Source organism: Equus asinus, chromosome 16 (assembly GCF_041296235.1).
Source record: "Equus asinus isolate D_3611 breed Donkey chromosome 16, EquAss-T2T_v2, whole genome shotgun sequence".
Classification (NCBI taxonomy): domain Eukaryota; kingdom Metazoa; phylum Chordata; class Mammalia; order Perissodactyla; family Equidae; genus Equus; species Equus asinus.
In genome coordinates this window covers 41,733,242-41,757,326 of record NC_091805.1, presented here as the reverse complement: position 1 = coordinate 41,757,326, position 24,085 = coordinate 41,733,242, and the positions used below count along the sequence as shown (strand labels likewise).

The window sequence follows — 24,085 nt, the reverse complement described above, 5'->3', positions numbered from 1 at the left end:
GTACAAAAAAAGAGTGATTCTTTTCCTATTCACGATCAAGATACGATTCAGGCAAAGGAGGGTATAAACGGGAAGCAGCAATTTAATGACTGTAAGATGTGGCCAGCCCAGAAACTAGGTAACTGCTTTCGAAATAGGAACTTTTTAGTCTCTAAATAACACGGGCTCTGTCTTCTTTTCAGGACCTCCTGGAGTAGCTCCTCTGCGGAGCTGGGACTGAGCATGGATGACGGAACCGCAGTACCTCCTACACTCCCTGTGGCTCCAACTTGGGGAAATAAATTTCCCATTGCGAGGGACCCATCTCTGTTTCTGCTGCTTCCATCAAAGCCAAAAGGACCTATACTAAAGAAGCACAGGGGGCAGGGAGCCCTAAACACTCTAACAGTTGGCTCTGAGAAGAGGGGAAAAATTTAAATTCTTTAACTTTTTATTTCGAGTGCAGTTCTTTTGCAAAGTATGGGCTCTTTTGGTTTTGTTTTTTAAGGGAAATGAAATGGAAATTGAAGGGAACATTTCACTAACCCCACTCTTGCATGTTTTGCATGGCGCCTGCCCCAGGGCACCTGCCGACTCCAGCATCAACTCTCACAACATACTTGGTGCTGTCCCTGGCCTCTGCTGGTGACACGGAGCAGCTGCAGAGATGAATACAGAGGCTGCGATGACTGGCACAGCCTGGGCAGCCTTCCTTCTGGGGACAGCCCTGCTCCAAGGACATTGCACACCAGCTCCTCACAGATCCTCACTTTTTGTTTTTTTTCCTAGGGACTATAGACCACAGTGATTTTTCTTGTCCCCTGTTTAATTAGGCAATACCCTTGTTAATTGCCCTTTGGCAACTAACTTCATCATGTGCTTCCAAGACACTAAATCAGGAAAACTTAAAGAGCAATATTTTTAACTTGGGGCAGGAAGAAGGGAGCAGCAGAGAATTGACTAGATTTACCACCTATTAAAGGAGAAATTCTTGCCTCTTGCAAGATCTTTCAAGCCATGCTTTGTGTGTGTGCCAGTGGACTTGCTTGAGGACCGGGTTCAGGCCTGCCCTGGATGTCTGCCCAGGTCGAGTGACCTCTTCTCTCTAGCTGGTGGTGGTGGGCACGATGCAGCCCCTGAGGACTGAACATCCCAGGCTTCCATGTCTCCTCCTACTTGTTGGGTTGGCTTGTTGGTGAATCATTAGAAGCGCTGCTCGTTTGCATCCTCTTAGGTTACTGTTGTATGTGGAGCCAGGACTAGACATGTTTTCAAATTTATAGGCTTTTCTAAAAAAAAAAAAAAAATCAGGATTTTATTACCAGGCTCTCCCTTTTACCACTTTTTCCCAGTTTTACTAAGTAATTTGTTGGCATGAAACTTTTGGCCGAACTGTCTGAAGACACACTTCCAGTATAGATGATTTGTTTACATTTGGTACATTAAGCTCATAGTTTAAATTTAAGGAAGTTTTCCATTTGACATTTTTTCGAATTAAATAAAGTATAGAATGTAGTGAGGTGGATTTTTGGGTGGCCATATAGTAATGGAAAGCTGCAGTGAGTAGTTTTAACACAGCTTGAATATGCACTAGACGGGAATACTGTAGAGTACGTTTGAGTCTTAGCCCGCCTGCTGTGCTGGTCACAGTTCTCCCAACGATTGTGATTGGGACGTCCTTTGGTGACTGCCATTTTGCTGCTAGTTCATTTTATGGCTAGAAAGTCAGTGAAAAGTAAATGTGCCAAATTAACTTTTGTCAGAATGTGTGAGCAGATGGCTGCGTTCCCTCCTCCCCCAAGAGGATGAGCAGCAGAGGGGACGGCGGGGAGGAACGGGAGAATTTTAGAGACTTTGAAACTGCCGTAAAATTAGATGAGTCAGGAGCTTCCGTTAGAAAATAACGTTAGGGTGGTTTTTGTGAAGAGAATTAATGTTTGTTAGAGCCAGAGAACACTAGTCTTTTAGGAAAAGCTCATTCATGATTTTTAAATTAAAAAACATTCTAAAGGTAAACCACCTCAGAAATGATAAAGTGTCAGCCTTTGTCCCAGACTCCCTCCCCTCCTGCCCATTGTTAGTTTGATGCCCAGAAAAGACCTGCTTACGCCCCACACCTGATTGTCCCAGCGTGTCCCCGCCGGAGTAGACGTGCCAATAGACGGTGATTCTCTGAATAGTTTTAAGATGTAAGAAAGCTAATATTTTTCTGTAACCATATAAGATTGGGGCTCTTTGCTTATAATGATACTGGGATTTCTGTAGGACTTGGCAGTTTCCATGGCGCTTTCACCTGCATTATGTCATTTGAACCTCCCAACACTCTTATAAGATTAAAAAAGAAAAGAGGCAGAGATTTTAATCCCCTTTTTTTAGGAGATGGAACTGAGGTACAAAACTTGCGTAAAATGTCCCAGGTCCCTGTGTGTGACGAGCAGTGCTGGTTGGCTGCCTTCAGAATGCAAACGTCCCATGCGTGCGAGTGCTGAAAAGCTGGAACGGGGTTGTTTCTTGTAGATGATGTGCTGTCCTTTACAACAGGAATCAGTGGCATTTCTTTCAGAGCAGAATTTAGCACCGTTGTGCCACCTGGGTGAACAGAAAATTTTGTTCTCCTGTTTTTCATGGCTGAAAACAAAAGTAATGGTAATTTTGAATATGTGTTTAGAACCTGCCCCTCACCTGGTTGAGGGTCATTGTTCGAGAGTGCAGGGGTGGAGTCCCCGTGGACGAGTCACCCTTCCCCATTCCCCTTGTTGTCCCATCGCTGGCTGGCCGGCCAGCTCAGTTGTTTGGAGCACTGCTAACAAGCCTGGCTCATTCCCTTTGTTGGCTCGGTAGCTTTCTGTGTCAGCCTGCTCACTCGCAATTCTGTGCCCTCACCCAGAGAGTAAAACAGCCTAAATCCACGATAGCTTCTAAGGAAAAAGGGTTTCTAATTTGTCCTACCAATAATAGGTTAGGAGCATTATCTTTGAAAGTAACGCATAGCATATCATTGTGTAAACTCCCAACCTTGATAGGAATAGAAGAGATTAGTTCTGGAGGTTTCAGCAGTAGACCTCAGTGTTGTAACATAGGTTGGACACATCAGACCATCTACAGTGGTCTGAGCTCATACGTCCAGGTGGGGAACTCACCATCCTTCCTGCTCTGTGGACAGGTGTCTTAGACCTAAGAGGGTGTTTGGTTTTCAGTGAGACCAGAGAACAGAGATGCATACACCTCGGCTGGTGATTGAATGGGAATGCCGCTTAGAAGAACACAAGTGTTTGGAGGGTTGTGGCCATTCTAGTCTGGGATCGGGAGACTCCATTTATTAGCTATAACTGAAACTTAGAGTTTGCCATCTCCCTCCGAACAGGCTTCCTAGTGTATATCTCTCTCACTCGTAGATTTGCCTCTGGGCCTCAACATGCCCAACCTGGCTTTCGTCCCTGACAGATTGGTAGTGCCTGGCCACCTCTGGCACCTGTGCTGGCTCTATAAACTATAGCTGGTTCTCCCTCCGGTGGCCTTCGTCACGATACCAGGATACAGAGAGGAGTGCAGGGCTGTCTGTCCACACTCACCCCAGGTGGCAGGGCTGTCCTGGCTTCAGTCATTTCTCTATTTTCCAGGCAAACCATCCAGGTGGAGAGACTCTCTCTCCCGTTTTAGGAGAGCTCTAAAGACTCGTGTCCCTGTATGCAGAGCTCATCCTGCTCGTTATCAGTACAGCCCCCTCGCCCCACGTGAAGCCTGGACACTGAGAACTGCTAAAATGGGAAGAGATTCTGCTTTTCACCTTTTCCACTACCTTCTCTTGAGCAGGAAAATAAATATGGACGTGAGTGTCCTTTGAATAAAACCAAAGTTTGAGATTTGCCGCAAGATGGAGTGATAGGGAGGACAGACTTTCAGCCCTGGCACTCAGCAGGTGCCAGACTTTCTCTTCCATCTGCCATTGGTTTGCCCAGCTCGGGCAGCTTTCAGAGCACCGTCCTGCTTAGCAGAGTCCAGGTCTTGCCCTAGGGAGGATCACTGAAATAGCAGGAACGTGTTGATTTCTTGGTTACATTGCGTTATAACAACAAGAATCAGAACATTAATTTGAAATTGTCTTCAACAACTTCCTACTGTATGCATTTTTCACACCAGTACATTCTTAAGCATCCTTGTTTATATAGAGTAACATAAACTAATCTGTACCTTTATATATATATGTGTGTACATATATACATGTATAAACTGTATAGTGTACATGTTAATGATTTATTGATCTGTCCCAAATGTTTAATGCAGTTCTCTTCCTCCGCATGCCCTCAGTTGGTAATCGGGTGACTAGAATGTTCCCTAATGATTCTGCCCACCTCTTGTGTTTGGACGTCTAGGGAGGAGGGTTTGGTTGTACCCTCCTTATCCTCGTGCACAGAAATGCTCAGGGTCCCCATGTGCCTCTTGTTCAAACCTCTCTTGTCTCTTGTTCCCTTTCTGAGCATGTGGTCCCTCCCTGTTCTATACCTTCTCTGCCTCCCCTCCCCAAGCTGTGGGACAGCTGCCTTCCTACTAAAGTGTAAAGCAGTATTAAGATCATTACTGCATGTGCGCTAAGAAAACAAGTTTTATGTTCCTTTGGGACAGAAAATTGCATGTGAGGTGGGATAATCAAGATTCAGTGACCCATGTCAATTACACAACAAAGCCAGACCCCGAAATAGAATTCCACAAAATGGAAATAAAACTCAAATTTCTTTAGCATTGTGTAAATAAATCTGGATGTGTTTAACTTTGTACTGGTAATTTTCTGTATATTTGCAATATTTGAGTTAGAAATAAAACAGACTGGACTTTGTTACCTGACCTGCTGAAATGACTAAGGTACAGTTTGTTAATATGATAGCTTTCCCAGTTTTCTAGCTTCAAAAATAAAACTCTAGAAACCGGAGAATAAGCCAATTAAAGACCCAGGGCTGTGCCTTCATAGCATGAAAGGTATTAGATAATTTATGGGGAAAACAACTCACTTTTTTCTAGTTTCTTTGCCATAAAGATCTACCTCCCATGGGTATTTGTAAGGCCAGCTTTCTTGTTCTTACCCCTAGAAAGTCCAGCTGACCCACCCCACACACCCTCCCAGGTTTCAGTTGCTACACTCGTCCTTCTAGACACACAGCATACCATCACTTCTGAATTATATGTTCCATGTAGCACGTTTGACACACGACAACACTGAGTTTAACTTTGGTGTCTTTCCATCTGCCCCTCTTATATTTCTCTTGCTGCTCTTACAGTCTTTCTGATCCATTTCATTTAAGGGCCTTCAAAGAGTTACAGCCGTCCTCTCTTCCAAACTATTTCTTTTAGGAAAGGTTCCTACCTGCCTCCCTTGAGCCTTTACCCGAGACTTGAAGGCTGGCTTCTCGGCCTGCCATCCTGGGGTGATATTTCCGTTGAATACTTGGCTCTGGCATCATGATCTGAAGATGAGAAGGCAAAGACTTGCTCTCGAGGAGCCCACTGTTGACCCATTAAATTAGACTTTCTAGTGGACAGACCTTAGGAGTCTGCATTTTTAATGTGATTCTTTCACACCGCAGTTGCACGCAAGGGCTAACACTGAAAGCTTGGCCAATCCTCTCCCCAAGGCATGGGTAAAGACGGGTGTAAAAAGGGATGTTTGGAGTCCCCTGGTTTGGGGACTGTCCATACTTAACAAGGGCCTTGACTGGGTCAGGCAAGAGAAATAGGTCAGAAAGGCCTTCGCCCTAGTCCTATGTGGCCAAGTGCAGCCTTTTACCAACCAGCCCCAGAGGTCAAGCTCCACGCTCACCCTCTTCAGTCGTCCCAGTTCCTGATAAACAAGTTCCTGGGCCTGAAGTGTGTCTACAGGTTTTCCTGGCCCTCAGCCCCTATACAAGTTACAAAGAGGAGTTCCAGACTTCTGTCCCACACCCTGAGATCCTAACATGGGCTCTCAGGATCTTTTTGACTCTGCTCCCAAATTGAGGGCTAAAGGGGAAACATGAGTGAAGAACCTGTTCATTCAATCACATTCATTTTTTTTTTAGTAAAAAAATAAAGGTTTGGGGGAGGAGGACATATGGGAATTCTGTGCTTTCCACTCAGGTTTGCTGTGAACATAAAACTGCTCTGAAAAATAAAGTCTATATAAAAATATATACAGAAAGAATGCTGGCTTCTGGAGATAAGAAAGTGGGAGTGTGGTAGGAAACCAGATCATTTGGATGGAGTGTGCAGCACATGTAGAATGGCCTGGAAATCATACAGGAGCTTTAGTAGGTAACTAGCACCTGCAATGGGCTGGCCACTTTCCTGTGTGTGTATCATTTTATCCTCAGCACAATCATGGCGTTATCATCCCTTGTTTCCTAGACCAGGGGCCTGAGGTTCAGAGTAGGTGGTCTGCCCAGGGTCACCTAGCTAATAAGTTAGCAGTATAGCCAAAAGGCACACTCAAGTCCTGTGACGGTATGCCCCTGGCTCTCCTTCCTCCACCACTGCTCCTCTCACTTTATTTGTCCTTTATCTCAGAGGCAAGGGAGCTTTCAAAGGGGCAAATGCTGGCCTGACCTAAAAATAGCTTCCGTTTATCAAGCACTTAGTCAGCTACACTCTGCTAAGCACTTTACACAGATTACCTCTTTTAAGCCCCACAACAACCCTCTGGTTATTATCATCTCCATTTTACAGTTGAGGAAACAGACCTAAGAGCGATTGTGATGTGTGGCAAGTCACACAGCTAGTCGGTGATGAAAGGTGAGCCCGGCTAGCTGGCTCCAGCGTACAGACTCCACCTTCCACGGCAACTAGTGGGGAGGCGGAGGGGGTGGGGACAGACCCTATAAAGGTCCAGTGGACAAGACTTTACGACGCACTGAATGTCGGAGCAGAAAGAGAAAGGGCAGTTAAAGGGGTGCCTGTGAATCAGCTAATCCTGGGGCCCCTTTCTTTGAACCTGAACCCCCTGTTGGATGAGCTGGAGGTCATAAGCCAAGATGTCACCCAATCCTCCGATAGAAGCCAGAAGTCCCGTTTGGATGGTCTGTGCATGGGGGTGGGGGCCTGCTGTTTGAGGCTTCAGCTCTCCCCTCCCTCCCTAGTGCTGTGTGAGGGGTGTCATCTCTCTCTCCCAAGATAACAAGGCCACCTCTGCCTTCCTCCTGGGGTTATTCTGGGCTGCTGTCTGATCCCTCTCTCTTCCCCTAGCCCCTGCTTCACCCTTCTGCTGGGAGTAGCTGGGTGGGGAAAGGCCAGCCCAGTTACATAACCCTGTGGCTGGGACCCTGGGAAGCCAGGCCAGAGAGCAGGTGCTCAGCACCTCCCTCACCACCAACAGTGGAAATCTTCCGCTGGAGCCCAGCCTCAGGGTGGCCCAGCATGGAGACAGCCACATCTCCGGAGGTGGCCTCGGGATCCTCACTGAAGGTGAAAGAAGCCAGGCCAGCTGATGCTGAACGACCCCAGGCTTCACCTCAACAGGGGGCCGGCAGCCCCGTTCCCCAGCTCCCGTCCACTATAGAAGGTGACTCCAGGGGGTTGGGGAGGGTGGAGAGGCCGGGTGGCGGGAGTTGGGGAGGATGTTCCTACCACCCTGACCACCTCCCTAGGTTTTTGCAGAGCTAAACGGCCTCATGGTACTTAGGGACTGGTACTTAGGACAGAGAAGCATTCACTGGAGCCCCCACCTCCTTCCTTGATGGATTCTTACCTGCTGCTCAAGTGTCTCTGCTGGGTTTTTGTGGCACTTTCCAGTGAGTGGTGTTTGTGGCACTTTACCTTTAAAAAATATTGTGACAGGGACTAGGAAGACTTGCTATATTAATGCCAGTCAGGAAGGGAATGAGGGGTGAGATGGTGGCCGTCTGGGTAGAAGAGGGAAACGAAAAGCTTATAGCAACTGGGAGGCTAAGGGGTGAACAGCCCATGACACTGCCTCTCTGGCGGCAGTGCCACGGGACCAGGACCTACCCCAACACCCCCAGGGTGCCCACAGAAGCAGAGCCCTCTGGGAGAAGCATTTGGCTTCTCCTCTGTGAGCCTCTCAGGAAAGAGGCATTTTTGAGCCAGGAGGTGCTGGGTGCCCCTTCCAGGCCCAGGTTTCCTGGCCAGCAGCGCTGCTGCCCACCCCCAGCTGACCCTGGCTGAGGCCTCTGCACTCACAGCTCTGGGGGGTCTCCCGCTGCGGCCAGCTCGACCGACCAGAGGAGGAAGGCAGGAGCGGCCGTTCCCTGCTCCTACGTAGTCACGGCAGAAGCAACCATGGGGGCTGCATTAACTGTTTAAGACAGTTACTGCACAAAGTCTCCGCTTTCAGCCCCTTGAGGTCTGAAGAGCAGAGGGCGCGAAGACCACAAATGGGAAACCCATGGGATCCCAGGGCGGGGAGAGGGAGAAGGAGAAGACACCACCTAGATTCGGTTCCCAGTGCTGCCTCCAGCAGCTCTGTGACCTCGGACAAGCCAGTCAACTGCTCAGTTCCAATGTTCTCTCTGTAAAATGGTGATTAATAGTATCTACCTAGCAGGGTAGTTGAAAGGATTGTTGAGATAATCCAAAGTGCCTTGGAAGAGGCCCAACCAAGATGTGAACAGATAATCAAATGTTTGCAGGTCCTGGGTGAAGACTAAGGGTTCTGCCTGCAGATAGGGCCGTGCAGGGCAAGTTCCCTGCCTCTTACCATCCTGAGGGAGACGCTGGGTTTTCAGAAGCTGTTTGAATGTCAAAGGCAGAGAACCGGGGGAGTTCGTCCCATTGAAAAAGAGGTAAGGGGAGCAGAAGTTGTGAACATATTAAGTTGGGCCAGCTTCTCCCCGAAAAGGCCCAGGGAGCAAGTCACAGGCAGAGGGAGAAGGAGAGCTGACCCCCCGACTCTCCTGGTCTCCATAAAATGCTGGGTTGGGTGCTCATCTCACCCACACTCTGCCCCCTGGCTGCAGAGGGGATGCTGTGGGTAGCCAGGTCCCACAGGTGCAGCCTGAAGAGCCCTGTCCTCGTGAGCAGCAGCTCTGGACCTCAGGGCCACCAGCACCCAGTGGCTCAATCCAGTGGCATCCCAGAGATCACTGGCAGTAAGGATTCCTTGTGACACTTTGCAAAGTGTGTTTGCGTCTGTTATCTGCTTGGAAAAAGAAGACATTAATTCAAATCCTAGCTCTGTCCCGTGACCCTGGGCAAGTCAATCCACCTCTCTGGGCTTCCGTTTTCTCATCTGTAAACTAAGAGGTTGAACTAAATCAAGATTCTTAATCTTTTGATGAATATGGACCCCTAGGAAAATCTGACGAAAGCTGTGGACTCTTGCCCCAGCAAATTTCTCAAAAAAGTTCGGGGAGTTCCCAGAACCCCTGAAGTCCATCCAGAGTCCGTCAGAGTGGCATGGACCTGGACTAGACGGCCCCTACATTCCCTGTGAGCTCCAAGGACTTCTTCTTCCTCTTAACTCCTCCTCTTTCTTATGTGGAGCAAGGGGCCCTGTGGCAAGCATGCGAGAACATGCGAAATAGAGCAGGCCTCAGAAGCAGAATTAATTGGTGACATCGAAATAAACTGAAACAGGTCAACATTGAGCTTTTAGTCAAAAAAGCCAGCTACTGGGCTAAATGAGCAGAAGGAGGTGGCCGCCACTGGGAAACAATTCTCTGTCTCCCTCAGCACTACATGGAGGCACTGTGTCCTGGAGGCCACACTGGGCAGGGGTGGGAGGAGAGCTTCCACAGCGGCGAGGGGCTGGGGACAGGCTGCATCGCTGACCTGGAATGACCCTGAGACCCAGAGGGAGGGCCCGTCTGCTGATTCCAGCATAATAACTCCAACTTCCTGTGCATCCTCTTTCAATCCAAACTGTTCCGTGTCTTCCAGGCTCGCAAAGTTGAATTCCATGCCTGGAAGTGACCTTTCTTCCTTCCTCCCACTCTTCTTCTCTCCTTTCATCCCTTCCTCCCTTCCTCTCTTCTCTCTTCCTTCTATAAATGTTTATTTTGTGCCTATTATGTGCCAGGCACTGTTACAGAAATGAACAAAATAGGCAAAAATAATTTCCCTTGTGGAGATTGCTCTCTAGTATAAGGAGAGACAGTAAATGAATATACAGATAAAATAGATAATAGATAGTGATAATGCTATGCCAAAAAAAAGTGGAGGAAGATAGAAAGTGCTGGAGGTGGGAAGCGTGCTTGCTGTTTTAAAAAGACTATTCAGTGAAGGTCTCATTAATAAGGTGATATTTGAGCAGCAACTTAAAGGAGATGAGAGAACAATGCATGCAGATATTTGGGGGGAATGTTTTTCACGCAGAGAGAACAGTAGGTGCAAAGGCTCTGAGGCAGGAGTGTGCCTTATGAACTGAGGCCGCTGTAGCCGTAGCAGAGTGAGGGAGAGAATGGTGGGCTTGCGGTCAGAGCAGTAGCAGGAGCATTGTGAAGACCGGTTCAACTCAAACAGATAGTCAGCCAGTGCAGGGTTGTGAGTGAGAACTGACATGATCAGGTGTAGGTTTTAAGGTTTTTTTCTGGCTGCTGAGTTAAGAACAGGCTCTTGGCAGGCCTTAGACACTAGCAAGATCATCAGCTGAGAATGAGGACGAGGGAGAAGACATGGAAGTTTGAGAGGAGGAAGGGGTGCAATAGTCACCCAGGAGAACAGGAGATTGAGTGAACTAGGGAAGTCTGGTGGAATTGCCAGGGTCCCTTTGGAGTTAGTGGTCACTGATAGTGACCATTGACTTAAAGTCAGCATAGTTTTCTATTTTGCCCCAGTCATGTTTGGCTGTGCAGATGCAGACACTGAGTGGATGGAAAATATTTAACTGGGGTTGGGTATTGCTAGAAGGATGTCATGAAGTGAAAGCGGATTAAGGGATTTGAGTGGGTATGCAAGGGCGTGAGTATAACGATGAAGTGATAACATGAGAGGGTGATGGAGAGTGAAAGGTGGTAGGACAATGGAGCAGAGGTCTCAGAGGTGCTGAAGGATTGCTGGTATTGGAGCATTAGAGGGAGTGAGCTGAGGGGTAGAGACTATTCATTATGGTATGCTAGTTGATGAGACAAATAGGCCTCAGAATTTAAGTCTCAAAAACAGTAGATGTTTATTTCCTACTAGCGAAACAACGAAAAATAAGTGTTCCTCCTCGGCAGATAGTTCTCCAAGCAATGGTTCAGGGACCCAGGCCTCTTCCATCTTGTGGCTCTGCCATGCCTTAGGGCCCCGTGATCATCTTCGTTTGGCTAGCAGAAGGGGAAATCAAGAACTCACTTGTTAAAAACCTTGGCTCAGAAGTGATTCTCATTGTGTCCACTCACATTTCACTGGCAAGAACTGGTCTCATAGCCACACAGCAAGGCGGTGAGCCCCTTCTCAGAGGGAACTACACTATGGAAGCGATCATGTCAGTTTTGGTGGGCTATTAGCCATCTCTGTCATACATGTGGTGATGAGAGAGTGGGATGATAGAAATTCAGATTATAGAGGAGTTGTAGTTATCGGCCTACAGAATGACCAAAGGCACCAGGGGCTGCCGGGAGGACAGAGCCACCAGAGGAGGGGTGGGCACACAGGAATCAGAAGGAGAGGTGTTGAAATCAGCAGGAATCGTGCATGGAGCAGTGTTGAGAGAGCGACAGTGAGCTCGGGGCTAAAGCCAGCAGCACGAGGGGAAGACTATCACGGGTTGGGGCAGGGGGTGTGACAATCTCCTCAGAGAAGCGTGGCCTATTTCCATGTCCTTTTATTCTTTCTGACCTCAGTTTCATGGTCTTTAGGGAGGTGACACTCTTTTCCTTCACAAAGTGCTTCTGCAGTTACCACACTCCTTTCCCACCACACTCCTCCAGACAGATTTCTGGTAAGGCCAAGGCCACATCCTAGGCATCTGCTAACGTTTCTCTAAGAAATGCTGGTACTTTTTGGATCCCTGGAAATCTCTGGCTGTGTCTCAAAGCCATAGCTGGCCTTGTGCATTCGCCCTCTTTTGGTAACCATTCACTCATGCAGGCATGTGCACACACACCCCTCACACACAGGCACACATATTCTCACACACACATACATTACACACTCACACATACACTCACACACACACACCCCTCCACTCTTCAATGCATCTGTCTTGTTCCTTCACTCTCCGAGCCATAATTAATAACCTCACTCCACACTACACAGGCCTCAGGGAGCTACTGGAGGAGAGTCTTTAACCACCTGAAAGGAAACAAGGAGAGGATATGAACAGTTACTTCCTGCGAGCACAGAATAAGAAAATGGGCATGAGCTTCAGCAGAAGAAAATTAAGGTAGAATTAGAAGGCATTTTTTAATCAAGAGGAGTCGAGATCTTTGGACTTTAAGTAATCTCCCTCTCTACTAACTTTTAGAAAGAATTTGACAGCATTCTGTCTGAGAGAAATACAGGGCTGAGAGCAACGCAGCTCAGAAGCCAACGGCTCTCAAAGGACTTTTCAAAATGCCTTTTCCCCAAGACTCTACAAAGGGAGGAAACCGAACTGTGGCTGTCGCCAACCTGGGCTTAGAAACCCTGGGCTCTGCTTCAGGGCTCCAGTCTTTGGTTCACAACCCTCCTGAGGAGGAGAACGACCTTGGGCATCAGGGAAAGCCATGTTTCCCCAAGGTCAGTACAATTAACACCTTACTTGACTGTGGAAGTGTGAAAAGAGATGCCCCAAATGAGCCCACCTATTAACATTCTTCCCAAAGGGTCAGATCGCTCGTATTTGCCGGGGCTGAAAAGAAGGCCTGGGTTGAGCTGGGAAAGAGCTTGCTGCTGCCCAGACACCTGGAGCTGTCAAACACTCTTCTGTCATCTTCTGTCACCTCCCACACTGTCAGCTGCTTTAGCCTCAGACCCATCCTCTGCCCTCCCTCTGGGGCCTCAGAGCCTGCTGAGAGCAGAATCCTCGCCTACTAACCCTCAGAGTCAGAACATTCTAGTAACTTAAGTCTGTCCCCTATCGATTCACTGTCTTGTCAGGAAATCTCACTTATAAGTGAAGAACGGGCACAGAAGCCCTCCAGGGAGGGAGAGACCACCATCCTAGCTTTGGCCTTTCTTCTCTGTCTCTCTGCCCACACTGGGGTCCCGGCTGGATCCCATTCTCCTTCTAATTCACCCATCTTAGCTTATGTTCCACATAAACCTATTTCTTTAATTTTTATCTTCAGTTCAGGTGAAACCATGCTAACAGTTTTCCAAGGTGTTTCTCTGAGAAACAAAAGAAACACTAAGTGGGAACAAATATAAGCATCACAGGCACCTATCTACAGAAGCCCATTTCCTACCCGAGGTCTAAGCAGAGCAGGGCTCACTTGGCACAGCTTCCAGGTACGACGGCCTGGGCTCCTTTGCTCACTTCAACCTTTTCAACCCTTGAATGTGTCCTTCTGCCTCCCCTTCTTTGCCTCCTCCCTCCAGAGGGGAGATCGCTGTCAGAGCCCCGACTATGGTGCCCAGTCCCAGGTAAGTGGACCGATACGCCACACTCAGAGAATGGTCCTTCAGACATATGTTCCTAGACAGGGAGGCCGGAGTCCTGGCGCCAGCACAACTTCACAACCAGCCCTGAATCTTCGGCAAACCTGTTTTCTCTGTCTGAGCCCTTTCCTTCTTGTCTTCTCCCTGTTCTGGGTGCTCATCAAGGTCCTTCATAAGTCATACATTCTATAGGCAGAGCAAGGAAGAGCAGAGTCGGCTTCTCTCCAGCCCTCTCCCCAGCAAGTGTGAAGGGTTATTCCCCCACCCAACAGTGGGGAACCAAGCCCAACAAGATGAGGTTTTAACCCTCCTTTTCAATCACCGCCTTTTTTCTCAGAAAACCCTTAAGTCATATCCGCCTGTTCTCAACTCCTTGGTCGCTTGCCAAGATGGCCACAGGAGAGGAACACATCACACAAACACTTCTTCTGTTCTTCACGCCCCGCCCCCTCCCAAACTGCCAAAGTCGAACAGAGGGCAACTGGAGCAGGGTCATTTAGCTGCCTGGGGCCTGTCGCTGTCGTGTTCTTGCTGAGGTGGACTGGCCCTGAGCAGGATGGGCGCTCAGAGCACCCGAGGCCTCGGATCACTCAGTTCCTGCTTTGTCAGGGGCAAGGTGTGGTCTAAGACAGCACAACCCAGGTGACAACATAAGCCACACAGCGGAAAAGGAAACCAGATCAAGTGGATAGCGCACGTTGCATACTTGTGGTATAATCATTTACAAAGGCCAAGTGACCTCAAGATCGTAGTGGGGGCCGACTATGGGAGCGAAGTTCCTGGTCTCTAAACAGCGGTCTACAGATTCAGGTGTAGGCAGAACATAGTAGAACCTCCATTTATTTTATTTTAAATTTCACCATTCAAAATCTCACATTGTGTAATGTACACGTTTAAACAGTTCAATTTATAAGTAACATACATACGTTGGGGTGAAGGCTCAGGAATGTATTTACGGGGAAATGTATGTTATCAAAATGTTTGGAATCCACTATTGAGCAGTTGTGCTGTTTGCTCAGTTGTGTACTGGGGTGGAGTTTTTCCAACTGCTAGGAATGAATTGTAGTGGGGAGACCAGGCAGCTGGTGGGAACTGAGGTGCTGTCACACTCCACTTAAGTCAACAGCAGCAGGGGACTGTCTCTGTCTGAGAAAGGAGGAGACAGGAGCCCCAAGAAGGCCAGAAAACTGTGTTGGTCTCAGCCAGGCCCCAAGAGAACCCAGGTGGAATGTTTGCACTTTCTCAGCCAAGGCAGCCAGAGGCATCCCAGAGAGGAGAGAATTACACATGGTCATTCTCCAAACCTTACACTCAGCACTTTCCTGCGCATCCCTGTCTTCATCCTGGAACCCAATAAACATAATCTAATCTCTCTTCTCACTGGAACAAGCCCGGGAGATCAAGGGGAAGTGAGCAGTGGACCTAATCTTTCCCACATTCTGTTTGTGCAAAGTGATCCTCCACAAGCTGGAAGAACGCTATGCAGGCGCCCAAGCAGGGCTGCCATGCGGAGGAAGGAACCCAGAGGCCAGCTCCCTCTGCAATGACGTCAGTGCTGGCCTAATGGGTCCAGGGTGTTGACTCTGCCTGCAGAATGGAAAGCTTTCTCCTCGAGCCTGGCACCAAACTGGAGAGCAGGGCTGACACTTGGAGGTCAGGACTAGCATTGAAAGTGGCCTTGATAAAAGGAGTGTTGTTAAGGACAAATATAGAAAAGGGATGGAAAGACAAATCACACAGATTGGACTGGTCTGTGTACCAACAGAAAAAAAGAAACCTCAATGATGAAAGTCAGTAGTTGAGGTATAAATTAAAAGAAGTAAGCATGAGGCTCGCACTCCAGGGCTCTTTCTGCCAAGAGTTTAACACGCCCTAGAGCATCCTTCAGCCAATTGCTCAACCCTAAGTCCCAGCAAGATGATGCGGGCAATCTTCCCATTCCCTAGGAGAGGACTTGATTTACTGAGAGATGCCTGGATCACCTGCCCACGGAGCACAGCTGGACGCAGGACTCCCCTGAGCTCTACTCTTCCTACCACAGGAGACTCACCACTCCCTGTTCTCTCCCTCCATCACTCAGAGCACCCCAAGATCTGGCTACCTCGGGCCCTGAGGCAGACCTACATCCGCAAGGTTGGAGACACCGTGAACCTACTAATCCCGTTTCAGGTGATCATGCCAGCCCCACGCTGGGTCCACTACTGCGACCAGGCCAGGGTTTTGATTTGGAAACAGATACCAAGAGTCCTGGTAGCAGTGGGGCAGTCGTCCTGGCCTTGAATGGAGGGGGCTGTGTCACTAGGAGTCTGGGGCCAAATGACCCTTCCATCTGCACTCCTGAGGGTGGGTTTGGGTCTGCTCGGGTCAGGCATGCCCATGTGATGCGGTGAGGCTAAGCCACGCCCTTCAGTCAGGAGAGATCTGTGAGCTCTCACTTTGGAGGGCCCTTGGGAGTTTGGGCAGCTATTATTAGTCCCAGTTGCCCTGGGTGTCCATGACCTAGACTTTCAGAGGGCAAGAGACTCAAAGCCATCCCCCTTTCCCATGATCCTAAGGCTGTTGCTGAAAGACGGAAGTCCCCTGGGAGAGTTCACCAACCTCTAACTCAAGGAATTTGCAGCTGCGAGTCAAGTCACCATGTGGACCTGTGGTGGATCTGACCTCTACCGCAGTAGGGAGGGTTAAGAGGTCTCTTGAGGATACTCACAGCCTTATCCCCATTTCTCAGGGCAAACCCAAACCTCGAGCCACGTGGACATGTGATGGCTGTGCCTTGGACGCCAGTCGTGTGAGTGTGCGGAATGGGGAGCGGGACTCCATCCTCTTCATCCGAGAAGCCCAACGTGCAGACTCCGGTCGCTACCAGCTCAGTGTGCAGCTGGGCGAGCTGGAGGCCACCGCCACCATTGACATCCTGGTGATTGGTATGGTGAGGGGAGTGGGAGATGGGGTGGTCCTCAGAGTCTCCCTCTCCAGGCTGAAGAGGAGCCATCGCAGAGAGCTGGGGAAGCTGAGGTGACTCCTTCACACTGAGTGTGGGACACAGTCTGGGGTGAAGGCAGGGGTAACTAAGCAGAGCAGGGGAAGGGGCACTTCTGAAGTGATTTCCATGCATGTGAGTTGTACATGCCCACTGCCATGCTTGGCCCTTTCAGAGAGGCCAGGCCCTCCTCAGAGTGTCAAGTTGGTGGATGTTTGGGGCTCCAACGCTATCCTGGAGTGGACACCTCCCCAAGACACAGGCAATGTGGCACTCCTGGGATACACGGTGCAGAAGGCTGACACAAAATCTGGGGTGAGGCCTGGCTGGGAGGGAGGGAGGGAGGGAGGAATAGCACATTCTGGAAGAGGGCTCTGGTAGCTCCATGTGGTGGACTGAGGAGGAGTGAGTTCACAAAACAGGTGTCTCTTTCATGGCATCTTCTTGGGACCCGCAAGCTATGGTTCACAGTACTGGAACGTTATCATCGCACCAGCTGCACTGTCTCCAACCTCATTGTCGGCAGCTCCTACACATTTCGAGTCTTTGCTGAGAACCAGTGTGGACTCAGTGAGACAGCCCCCATCACTGCCGACCTTGCCCACATCCAGAAAGCAGGTAAGGTACGGAGACCCTGAGCTGGGAAGAGTTAAGGATAAAGAGTTGCAGAGGGATGGGGATCCCAGGCTCTACAGCATTGCCCTTCTTGGTCCCCTCAGCTACTGTTTATAAGACAGAGGGGTTTGCCCAGCGAGATTTCTCTGAAGCCCCAAAGTTCACCCAGCCTCTGGCAGACTGCACTACAGTCACTGGCTATGACACCCAGCTCTTCTGCTGTGTCCGCGCCTCTCCCAAGGTGAGTGGGGAGTTCTATGGGGTGGCTGTGCTGTGCTGCTTCCTGCTCCCACGCCAACCTTAGCTACACTGAAGAGCATTCTAACCAAAACATTTGTTCACGTCACCATCATCTGCCTCCTCCACAGTAGGTTATGGAGGAGCCGTCAGGGCACTTCGAGTCCAAGACAGGCTGATGTGGATAATGTTCCCAGCTTTCCTTTCAGTGTTTGTTCATCTGAAGATGTCACTTTCTGACCTGCTGGCAACTGGGGATGAGCTTCAAAGTTGTCTCTCTGGCAGGGGTGGTAGAGTCCTGTTGGATTCTCCTGACTCACCCTCACGCCTCCTCTGATCGGGGCCATGCACATGTGAGCTGCCTAGAGTTGAGCTTTTGGCCACAAACCTGAGCAAGGATTTCTGTCTATTCACAGTCTAGTCACTGTATGCCACACATGGCATAAAATACCACCAACAACCTTTACCAAGTGCCTTCTGTGTATCAGCCCTGGGCCAGACCATCCGGGGATAACATCTCAGAAAGAAAATAACAATAAGCCCACTCTAGAAACTACTTTCTAACCAGAGGGGACAGGAGCGACTCCTAAGGCAACAGTGGGAATAGAACATAAATGATTCAACAGTGTATATACAAAAAAGAGGAGATCCTGACACTAGGTGCTTATGATCCACGGAGGGAGCAGCACAGAACAGAAGTCATCACCTTTCTTCTCGTCAGGAACTCTTGATGAACAAGGCGAGGTTTGAGGTGCTCTTTCCAACCAAAAGAAGGAGGGTGGGAGGCTCTTGAGGGTCCTGGAAGGGGAATGTCTTCCCAAATGTAAGGGATGAGGAGCTATCCAGAAGGCTGTTATCTTTTCTACATCCCTGTACCACCCGTTCATTAAGCACCCTATTCCCCCGCTCTTCCGGATGGTGTGTCCCTCAGCCTTGTAGGCAAAGAGTCCCAGAGACGGAGCCCCAAAAGAACAATTGCTCTTACACCTCCTGCTGCCCCCTCATCTTTATCTTCCAGCCAAAGATCATCTGGCTGAAGAACAAGATTGACATCCAGGGCAACCCCAAGTACAGAGCCCTCACTCACCTGGGAATCTGCTCCCTAGAAATTCGCAAGCCTGGTCCCTTTGACGGGGGCATCTACACCTGCAAGGCGGTTAACCCCCTGGGGGAGGCGTCTGTGGACTGTCGGGTGGACGTGAAAGGTAAGGGCAGCGCTCGTGCCTTAGGGTGCAAGCATCTCCTCTCTCCCCAGCTGGAAAAGTCGTTGCAGAGACCCAGCCTCCACAGGGAAGGGCCTGGTTTGCTTCCCCCTTCAGGTCCCCTCATCACTGTCATCATCGGGATGTACTTGAGGAGCTGCTTTGATGATCCACTATTTCATTTCTCTCCATCAATTCTGTAATACGGGAAGAATCGCTATTTCCATTTTGCAAAGGAGAAACCTGAGGCACAGGGAGGTGACTGGTTTACCCAAGATTTCCAGTGTTGGTTGAGGAGCTGGCATTATGGTGGAAAGAGCCCATGTCTCCTGGGCCTCACCCAGATTGTTTTTCTTTAAAATATGCAATCTTCTGAATCGATTCCCTCTGGGGGACTTTCCCCTCTGGTTTGTTAAAAGGGAATATTGTACCTCCTCTCTATCTCTTATAAAGTACTCATTCATTTATCCATTCCTGTCACCTTGTTCAGAGCTCCATTGTTGCATTTAGCATATTGTTTTATAATTGTCTATTTCCTGATCGGTTTCCTCATTAGATTATGGGCACTGTGAGGGCAGGGACAGTCTCATTTGCCTTTGTCTCCCCAGGGTTGAGCCCCGTTTCTGACACACAGTGGGCACTGTCTAAGTGTGTGTAGCATGAATCAGGAGTGAATGGGCCTTTCCATGTCCTGCTCTTCCCTGTGCATGGACTCCTAATTAGCACCATGGACTCTCGAAAAACCTGAGGAGTATATCCCTTCCCAATGCTCCGAAAGAAGGTTTCCCAGAGATTTCCAAGATGTTAACATTGAGAAATGTCTGAATTCTTGCAGCTCCTCATTGAAGCTCCCTAAGAGGACATGGCAACTCTGAGGAAGGTAAGGAGAGAGGGACAGGGGTCTGAGTGAGATATTTCATGTTTGTGGCTAGTGTCGTTGAGTCTGAGATAGCTATGCATCCCTGAGTCTTTCAACCATGCACTCGCTGGTGACCACTTTTCTTAGTAAGCTAGTACGACCTTCCCTGTGGAGGGAATTTACCACAGATGATGTCTACTTTTGTCGCATCTTCTATCTGTACTCCTCAAGCTGATGATAGGAATTAAACCTAATGGTCCTCTGAAGAAGAGTGACAGCATCTAGCTAATTGCAAGGGGATTCTGTGGGAGGGAGGTGGGCAGGTGCTAGAAGAAAAGGTGTCAAGGGAACAATCAGGAGTGGAGGATGGATGAGGTTACCTTTACCTCATGGCGGCAGCATGGAAGAGGAGAGAGGAAGCTGCTCCTGTCAATTAAGTGTTTCTACCTCAGCATCATAAGCATGGTGAGAAACAAATTAGTTTGCTTGATTTTTACTTTGAAGTTTATGGATTCTTTCCCTTCCAAGAGAAGAAAACCACCATCATCATTGCATGTCAATAATAATTGAACATGTTGCTATGTGGTCCCAAGCAGCACATCATTGGCAAAGGGCAACTCAGTTCATCATTTAGAATTTGACAGTTCCTTCATATTCTAAATCATTCACAGCAGAAATGTTGTGTACAAACTGGTGAGTGAGGTGAAAAAGAAGCTCAGGAGAGAATTAAGGAGAACTGGTTCCCAATGTCTCCTCTGCCCTGGAGCTCCCAGCTGATGAAAATTGAGAATGAATTCCATTCCAGAAGCCATTATTTAAGCCTATCATTGATATACAGCAAATGAAAACCCTACGGGATGCATTAAAAGCATAGACTTCTCAGGAGAGCTCTGTCTGCCAGCTGGCCCTCAAAGCCAGCTCTCTCGCCATCCTTCCGTTCCCTCTGTGTTAATGTTAATGTCGTGTTGTGTTGGTGTTGGCCTTGTTAGTGTTAGTTGCCCTCCTACCTCTCTCCCAGCCAGTGCCCAGCAATGAAGCAGAGTAAGTAGAGAATTCATAGCACAGGATCCAGGGACCATAAAGAGGGATTGCCTCAGCGTCCTGGATGTGCTCTGGCTGTTTGCTGTTATGGCCACAACAGACCTTCTCTTTTCTGTGCTTCCAGGAAGCCTGATTGTGCTGAGATTGTGTTCTTGAGGAGCTCCAGTCCAGTGTCTGGTTTGGACTAATCTAAATAAATGTGTGCATCCTCAGTGCATAAGTGTCCATCTGTTTGAGCCCTTCTACATGGGAAAACCATTTAGAAAGTCGGAACCTTTAGCCAGACTGTATGAAGTCTGTGGACCCTCAGACTCCTCTTTCTCTTCCCATATCCACATTCTCTTCCACAGAGGTTTCTAACACTGTCCTTTTCTCTAGACAGTCTCCGACAGAGCCGACTTCAACTCTGTACAGGACTAGGTGCTAAAAGATGTTGAAGATCACTTGCTCTCTTCCTCTGTGCTCTTTCCAGTATAAGCTGGAAAACAGGATGCACATCTATCATAGAGATGCAGACAGCAGGACACATAAATATGAACATAGCTAATTAAAGACAGAGTACTAAGACTTGAGGGCTGGGAGATACTGAAGAAATTGGAGCAGAGTCTCATTAAGCCCTGGGGACACAACAAAGGTGAGGTGCCCTTGCTTATATGTTTTCATTCTTATAACAAATACGATATTGGAGATAGTCTGTAACGGAATCTGCACAAGATAGAAACAATTCCTCCCATCCTAGTATGGGCATGGTGTTCTTCCCATCAAGATTGAGACTCTGTTTCTCCTCTCCTTGAATCTGGGCTGACCATGGGACCTGCTTTAACCAAAAGAATGTAGTGGAGGTGATGCTGTGCCAGTTCTGGGCCTAGACTTTAAGAGTTTTAAGTAGTTTCTACTTTTGCTTTTGGAAGTCAGCTCCCATGTAAAGAATTCAGTAGAATTATGAGAGGCCACATGGAGCACAACCAAGCATCCCAGCTGACAGCCAGCACCATGACCCTAGATGTGTGTGGCCATCTTGGACCCTCCAGCCCTAGTCAAACCCAAGTGGAGACAGGTTGTCCTTGCATAGCCCTGCATGAGCACATGAGTGGTTGCTGCTGTTTCAAGCCACTAAATATTGGGGTGGTTTGTTACACTGTAATAGATATCTGAAACAGCCTTCTATGCATCAGGCACAGACCCTCAGACTTTATCTCTTTCAATCTTCATTTTACAAATGAGGAAGTTGAAGCTTATAAATTGCTCCAGGTCATGCAGCTGGTAAGTAGCAGAGCTAGGATTTGAACTAGTCTGTTTGACTTCAAGCCTCCTCTATTTCCTCTCATCTCTTTTACCCAGTGACCCTTACTGCAGTGGGTCTGAGCTGGAATCAGGAGTCTCAGAAAGAAAAGATTTGTAGGAGGCAGTAAGTATTAGGCAAGGTTTGGAGGAGGAAGGGGATGTGTTTTGGCTGAGAAGAGTGTTCAGACCAAAGGTCTATTTTCAGTTGAGGCAAAGCATCTATTCCAGCCTTTCTCAACTGGTGTTCTAAGGGAATTAAACCCCAGTGTCCCAAGGCATCCATTGTATGTCATAAATGCACTTCTTCCCATGCATCTAGAATGTTACTAGTTATGTACCATCCTTGGGAAAACTGAGAAAATAGTCACACAAATCATTTGTAGGGTCTAACGCACTTGTGGAACGCCTGATGAGAATGTTGGAGGTGGGCAGAGTCCAGAGCCAGCTGGTCATGTACACACTGGCCAGGAGGCCTCCCTCCAGCTGAAGCAAGACCTAGGTCAGGAAGGAATGAAATACTCCCTTAGGACTATGATGCCCTAAGGATCAGTTAGACCTCGGGCCTCAGCCCACAGCCCCATGCCTCTGCTGTTTATTGAAATATTCAAGGGCCATCCCTTAAAGTTCATATATTCTCAACCTTCATGGTGAAGGAGTAAAATCATCTTCAGACTGAACAAGACCTCAAGTCACAGTTAATCTTTCTGCATTCAAGGAGAAGTGCACTGGAATCCTTAATTTTTTCATTTATGCATTCATCACTATGGAGTACCTTCTGAACTAAGGCCTACCATGTGCCTGGGAGGGGGAGTAATTTCTTCATTAATTCACTTAGTCATTATTTATCCAAAATCTTAACCACCTGTTCACATGTACCATTTTGGGGTTGAGCTGAGGGGGAAAAATATTTCCCCAATTCGTGGCTTTATGCTGAGTGAAGAATTCTTATGCCTGAAGTCTACATTTTATGGCCTTGTTGTCATTTTGATGGAGGAGAAAGCAGTTTCATTGCCTTTTTTCTGCTACTGCAACAGCTTTCAAAATCATAATTTGGTATTGGAAAATGGGAGATGAGTTTCCTTAGGGGAAACTAGCTTTCAATTGGCTAAAACTGCCTCCCCTACTCCCTTGAAGGAGGGTGAAGAAGTAAATGCATAGTTTCCCTCCTCCTGCTGCTCCTGGGGAAGAAGGAATGCAGTTAACGAGCAGCTTCTTTCCCTCTGATCTCCCTTTGCCCGCTAGCTGCCTGGAGACAGGGAAGCTACCAGGGTGGTTTCCCCGCTGCATGGAACCTGAATCCTATAAGCAACTAAAATTCCACTTTAACCAGCAAGCCCACGGAAAAAGAGGAAATTCTCTTCTCTCTGCTCTTCCTCACATAAACTCACAAGTTCTGGGTCTCCCATCCTTTCCCTATCACCCCACCAAATTCCAAGACTCCTTTGCTTCCTGTGGCATTACAATAACATCTCACTCCTGCAAACCTCACCACCTCCACTTCACAGCAAAACACTGGGAAGTAAATGAAAAAGCCTCTTAGAGGCCAAAATAATGGTCATAAACTCTAGAGACTAAAGCTCAGGCTCTTCGTTTACAAGAAGCTCTTCCGCCATGCTTTTAGGGCCTTTTAACATTTTTAGAACATTTCTGTTAACTGATGGCCCAGCCTATTCACTGGCAACACTTGGAAACAACAAAGAGAGAAATCCCTAATAAGTAGGCTTACGCGTTCTACAAGCATAGCTTTTGGTTTAGAGGTAGCAAGTTACAAACACCCCCTGAAAAGCCCCTAACACACATGGTGCAAAACCTCTTGTTCATACGTAGCCTCCTAACCTTGTAACTGTGCCGGGCACGATCCTCGCTTCATAGATGAGCGAGGGGTCAACTACAGGCGCCGAGAGGTCAACGATCCTCCAGTCCGCCTAGCCTGCAAACGGAGGAGTCGCGGTTTGAATTTGAACCCAGATCTCCCTGTGTGAAGAGTCCGTTGTTTTCTTTACACCTTGGTGCCTCACGTTCCAAATGTTCTTCCTTAAAGAGCTGACGGAAGACGTACTTCTTAGAGAATCTCGATATGCTGAAAACATAAATGTTTTGGTGCTTCCGTAAGTTGGTAAAATCACAACTGGGCAACTGTGGCAAATGCGGCGCTTGCATATGCAGGGAGCCCAAGGAAACAAACTTCTTCAGGCAGAGGGTTAGTTTTGGAGCCGACGGCCGCAAGGAGGGTTAGGTACCCCCAAGCCAGTCCCCAGGGCGGCTGGAGGCCCGCAAACCCGGGAGAAGCAGGAGGGGGCGGAAAGACGGGATGGCAGGGCGCGAAACCCACGCTCATTGGCCGGTTCCCTGGCCCACCGCCTGGAGGCCCCGCCCCTCCCAGGCCCGGCTTCGCTCGGCTCC

General features: G+C 48.5%; 2 protein-coding genes across 7 annotated transcripts in view; both read left to right on the top strand.

Annotated features, from left to right (window-relative positions):
• The window catches only part of SORT1 (sortilin 1), a 61,845-nt gene extending 57,024 nt beyond the window's left edge, over positions 1 to 4,821 (top strand). For all 3 annotated transcript variants that reach the window (XM_044749397.2, XM_044749396.2, XM_070486972.1), the window contains exon 20: positions 183 to 4,821. In XM_044749397.2, coding sequence (XP_044605332.1) covers positions 183 to 197 — 15 coding nt within the window. In that variant the 3' untranslated portion in view covers positions 198 to 4,821. The remainder of the gene's footprint in view (positions 1 to 182) is intronic.
• Positions 4,822 to 6,846: 2,025 nt separating this feature from the next.
• MYBPHL (myosin binding protein H like) lies at positions 6,847 to 20,610 on the top strand. Of its 4 annotated transcripts, none has more exons than XM_070486976.1 (10): positions 6,847 to 7,022; positions 7,319 to 7,504; positions 15,545 to 15,633; positions 16,193 to 16,388; positions 16,620 to 16,759; positions 16,867 to 17,062; positions 17,164 to 17,300; positions 18,315 to 18,501; positions 19,334 to 19,378; positions 20,523 to 20,610. In XM_070486976.1, exons 2-9 carry the CDS (start codon positions 7,360 to 7,362, stop codon positions 19,342 to 19,344), a joined length of 1,101 nt encoding a protein of 366 aa, XP_070343077.1. In that variant the 5' UTR covers positions 6,847 to 7,022; positions 7,319 to 7,359; the 3' UTR covers positions 19,345 to 19,378; positions 20,523 to 20,610. The 4 variants fall into 4 exon arrangements, with proteins under 4 accessions (XP_070343077.1, XP_070343075.1, XP_070343076.1 ...); XM_070486974.1 differs by having other exon boundaries at positions 6,855 to 7,022; positions 16,903 to 17,062; XM_070486975.1 differs by having other exon boundaries at positions 6,859 to 6,964; positions 16,903 to 17,062.
• The last annotated feature ends 3,475 nt before the right edge of the window (positions 20,611 to 24,085 follow it).

What these genes read in the sequence shown, in the direction of transcription:
- MYBPHL (XM_070486976.1), top strand. Translation starts at nt 7,360, where the DNA reads ATGGAGACAGCCACATCTCCGGAGGTGGCCTCGGGATCCTCACTGAAG. An exon ending in ACCTACTAATCCCGTTTCAG is followed by an intron (nt 15,634 to 16,192) that starts GTGATCATGCCA and finishes CCCATTTCTCAG; the next exon opens with GGCAAACCCAAACCTCGAGC. An exon ending in CATTGACATCCTGGTGATTG is followed by an intron (nt 16,389 to 16,619) that starts GTATGGTGAGGG and finishes TGGCCCTTTCAG; the next exon opens with AGAGGCCAGGCCCTCCTCAG.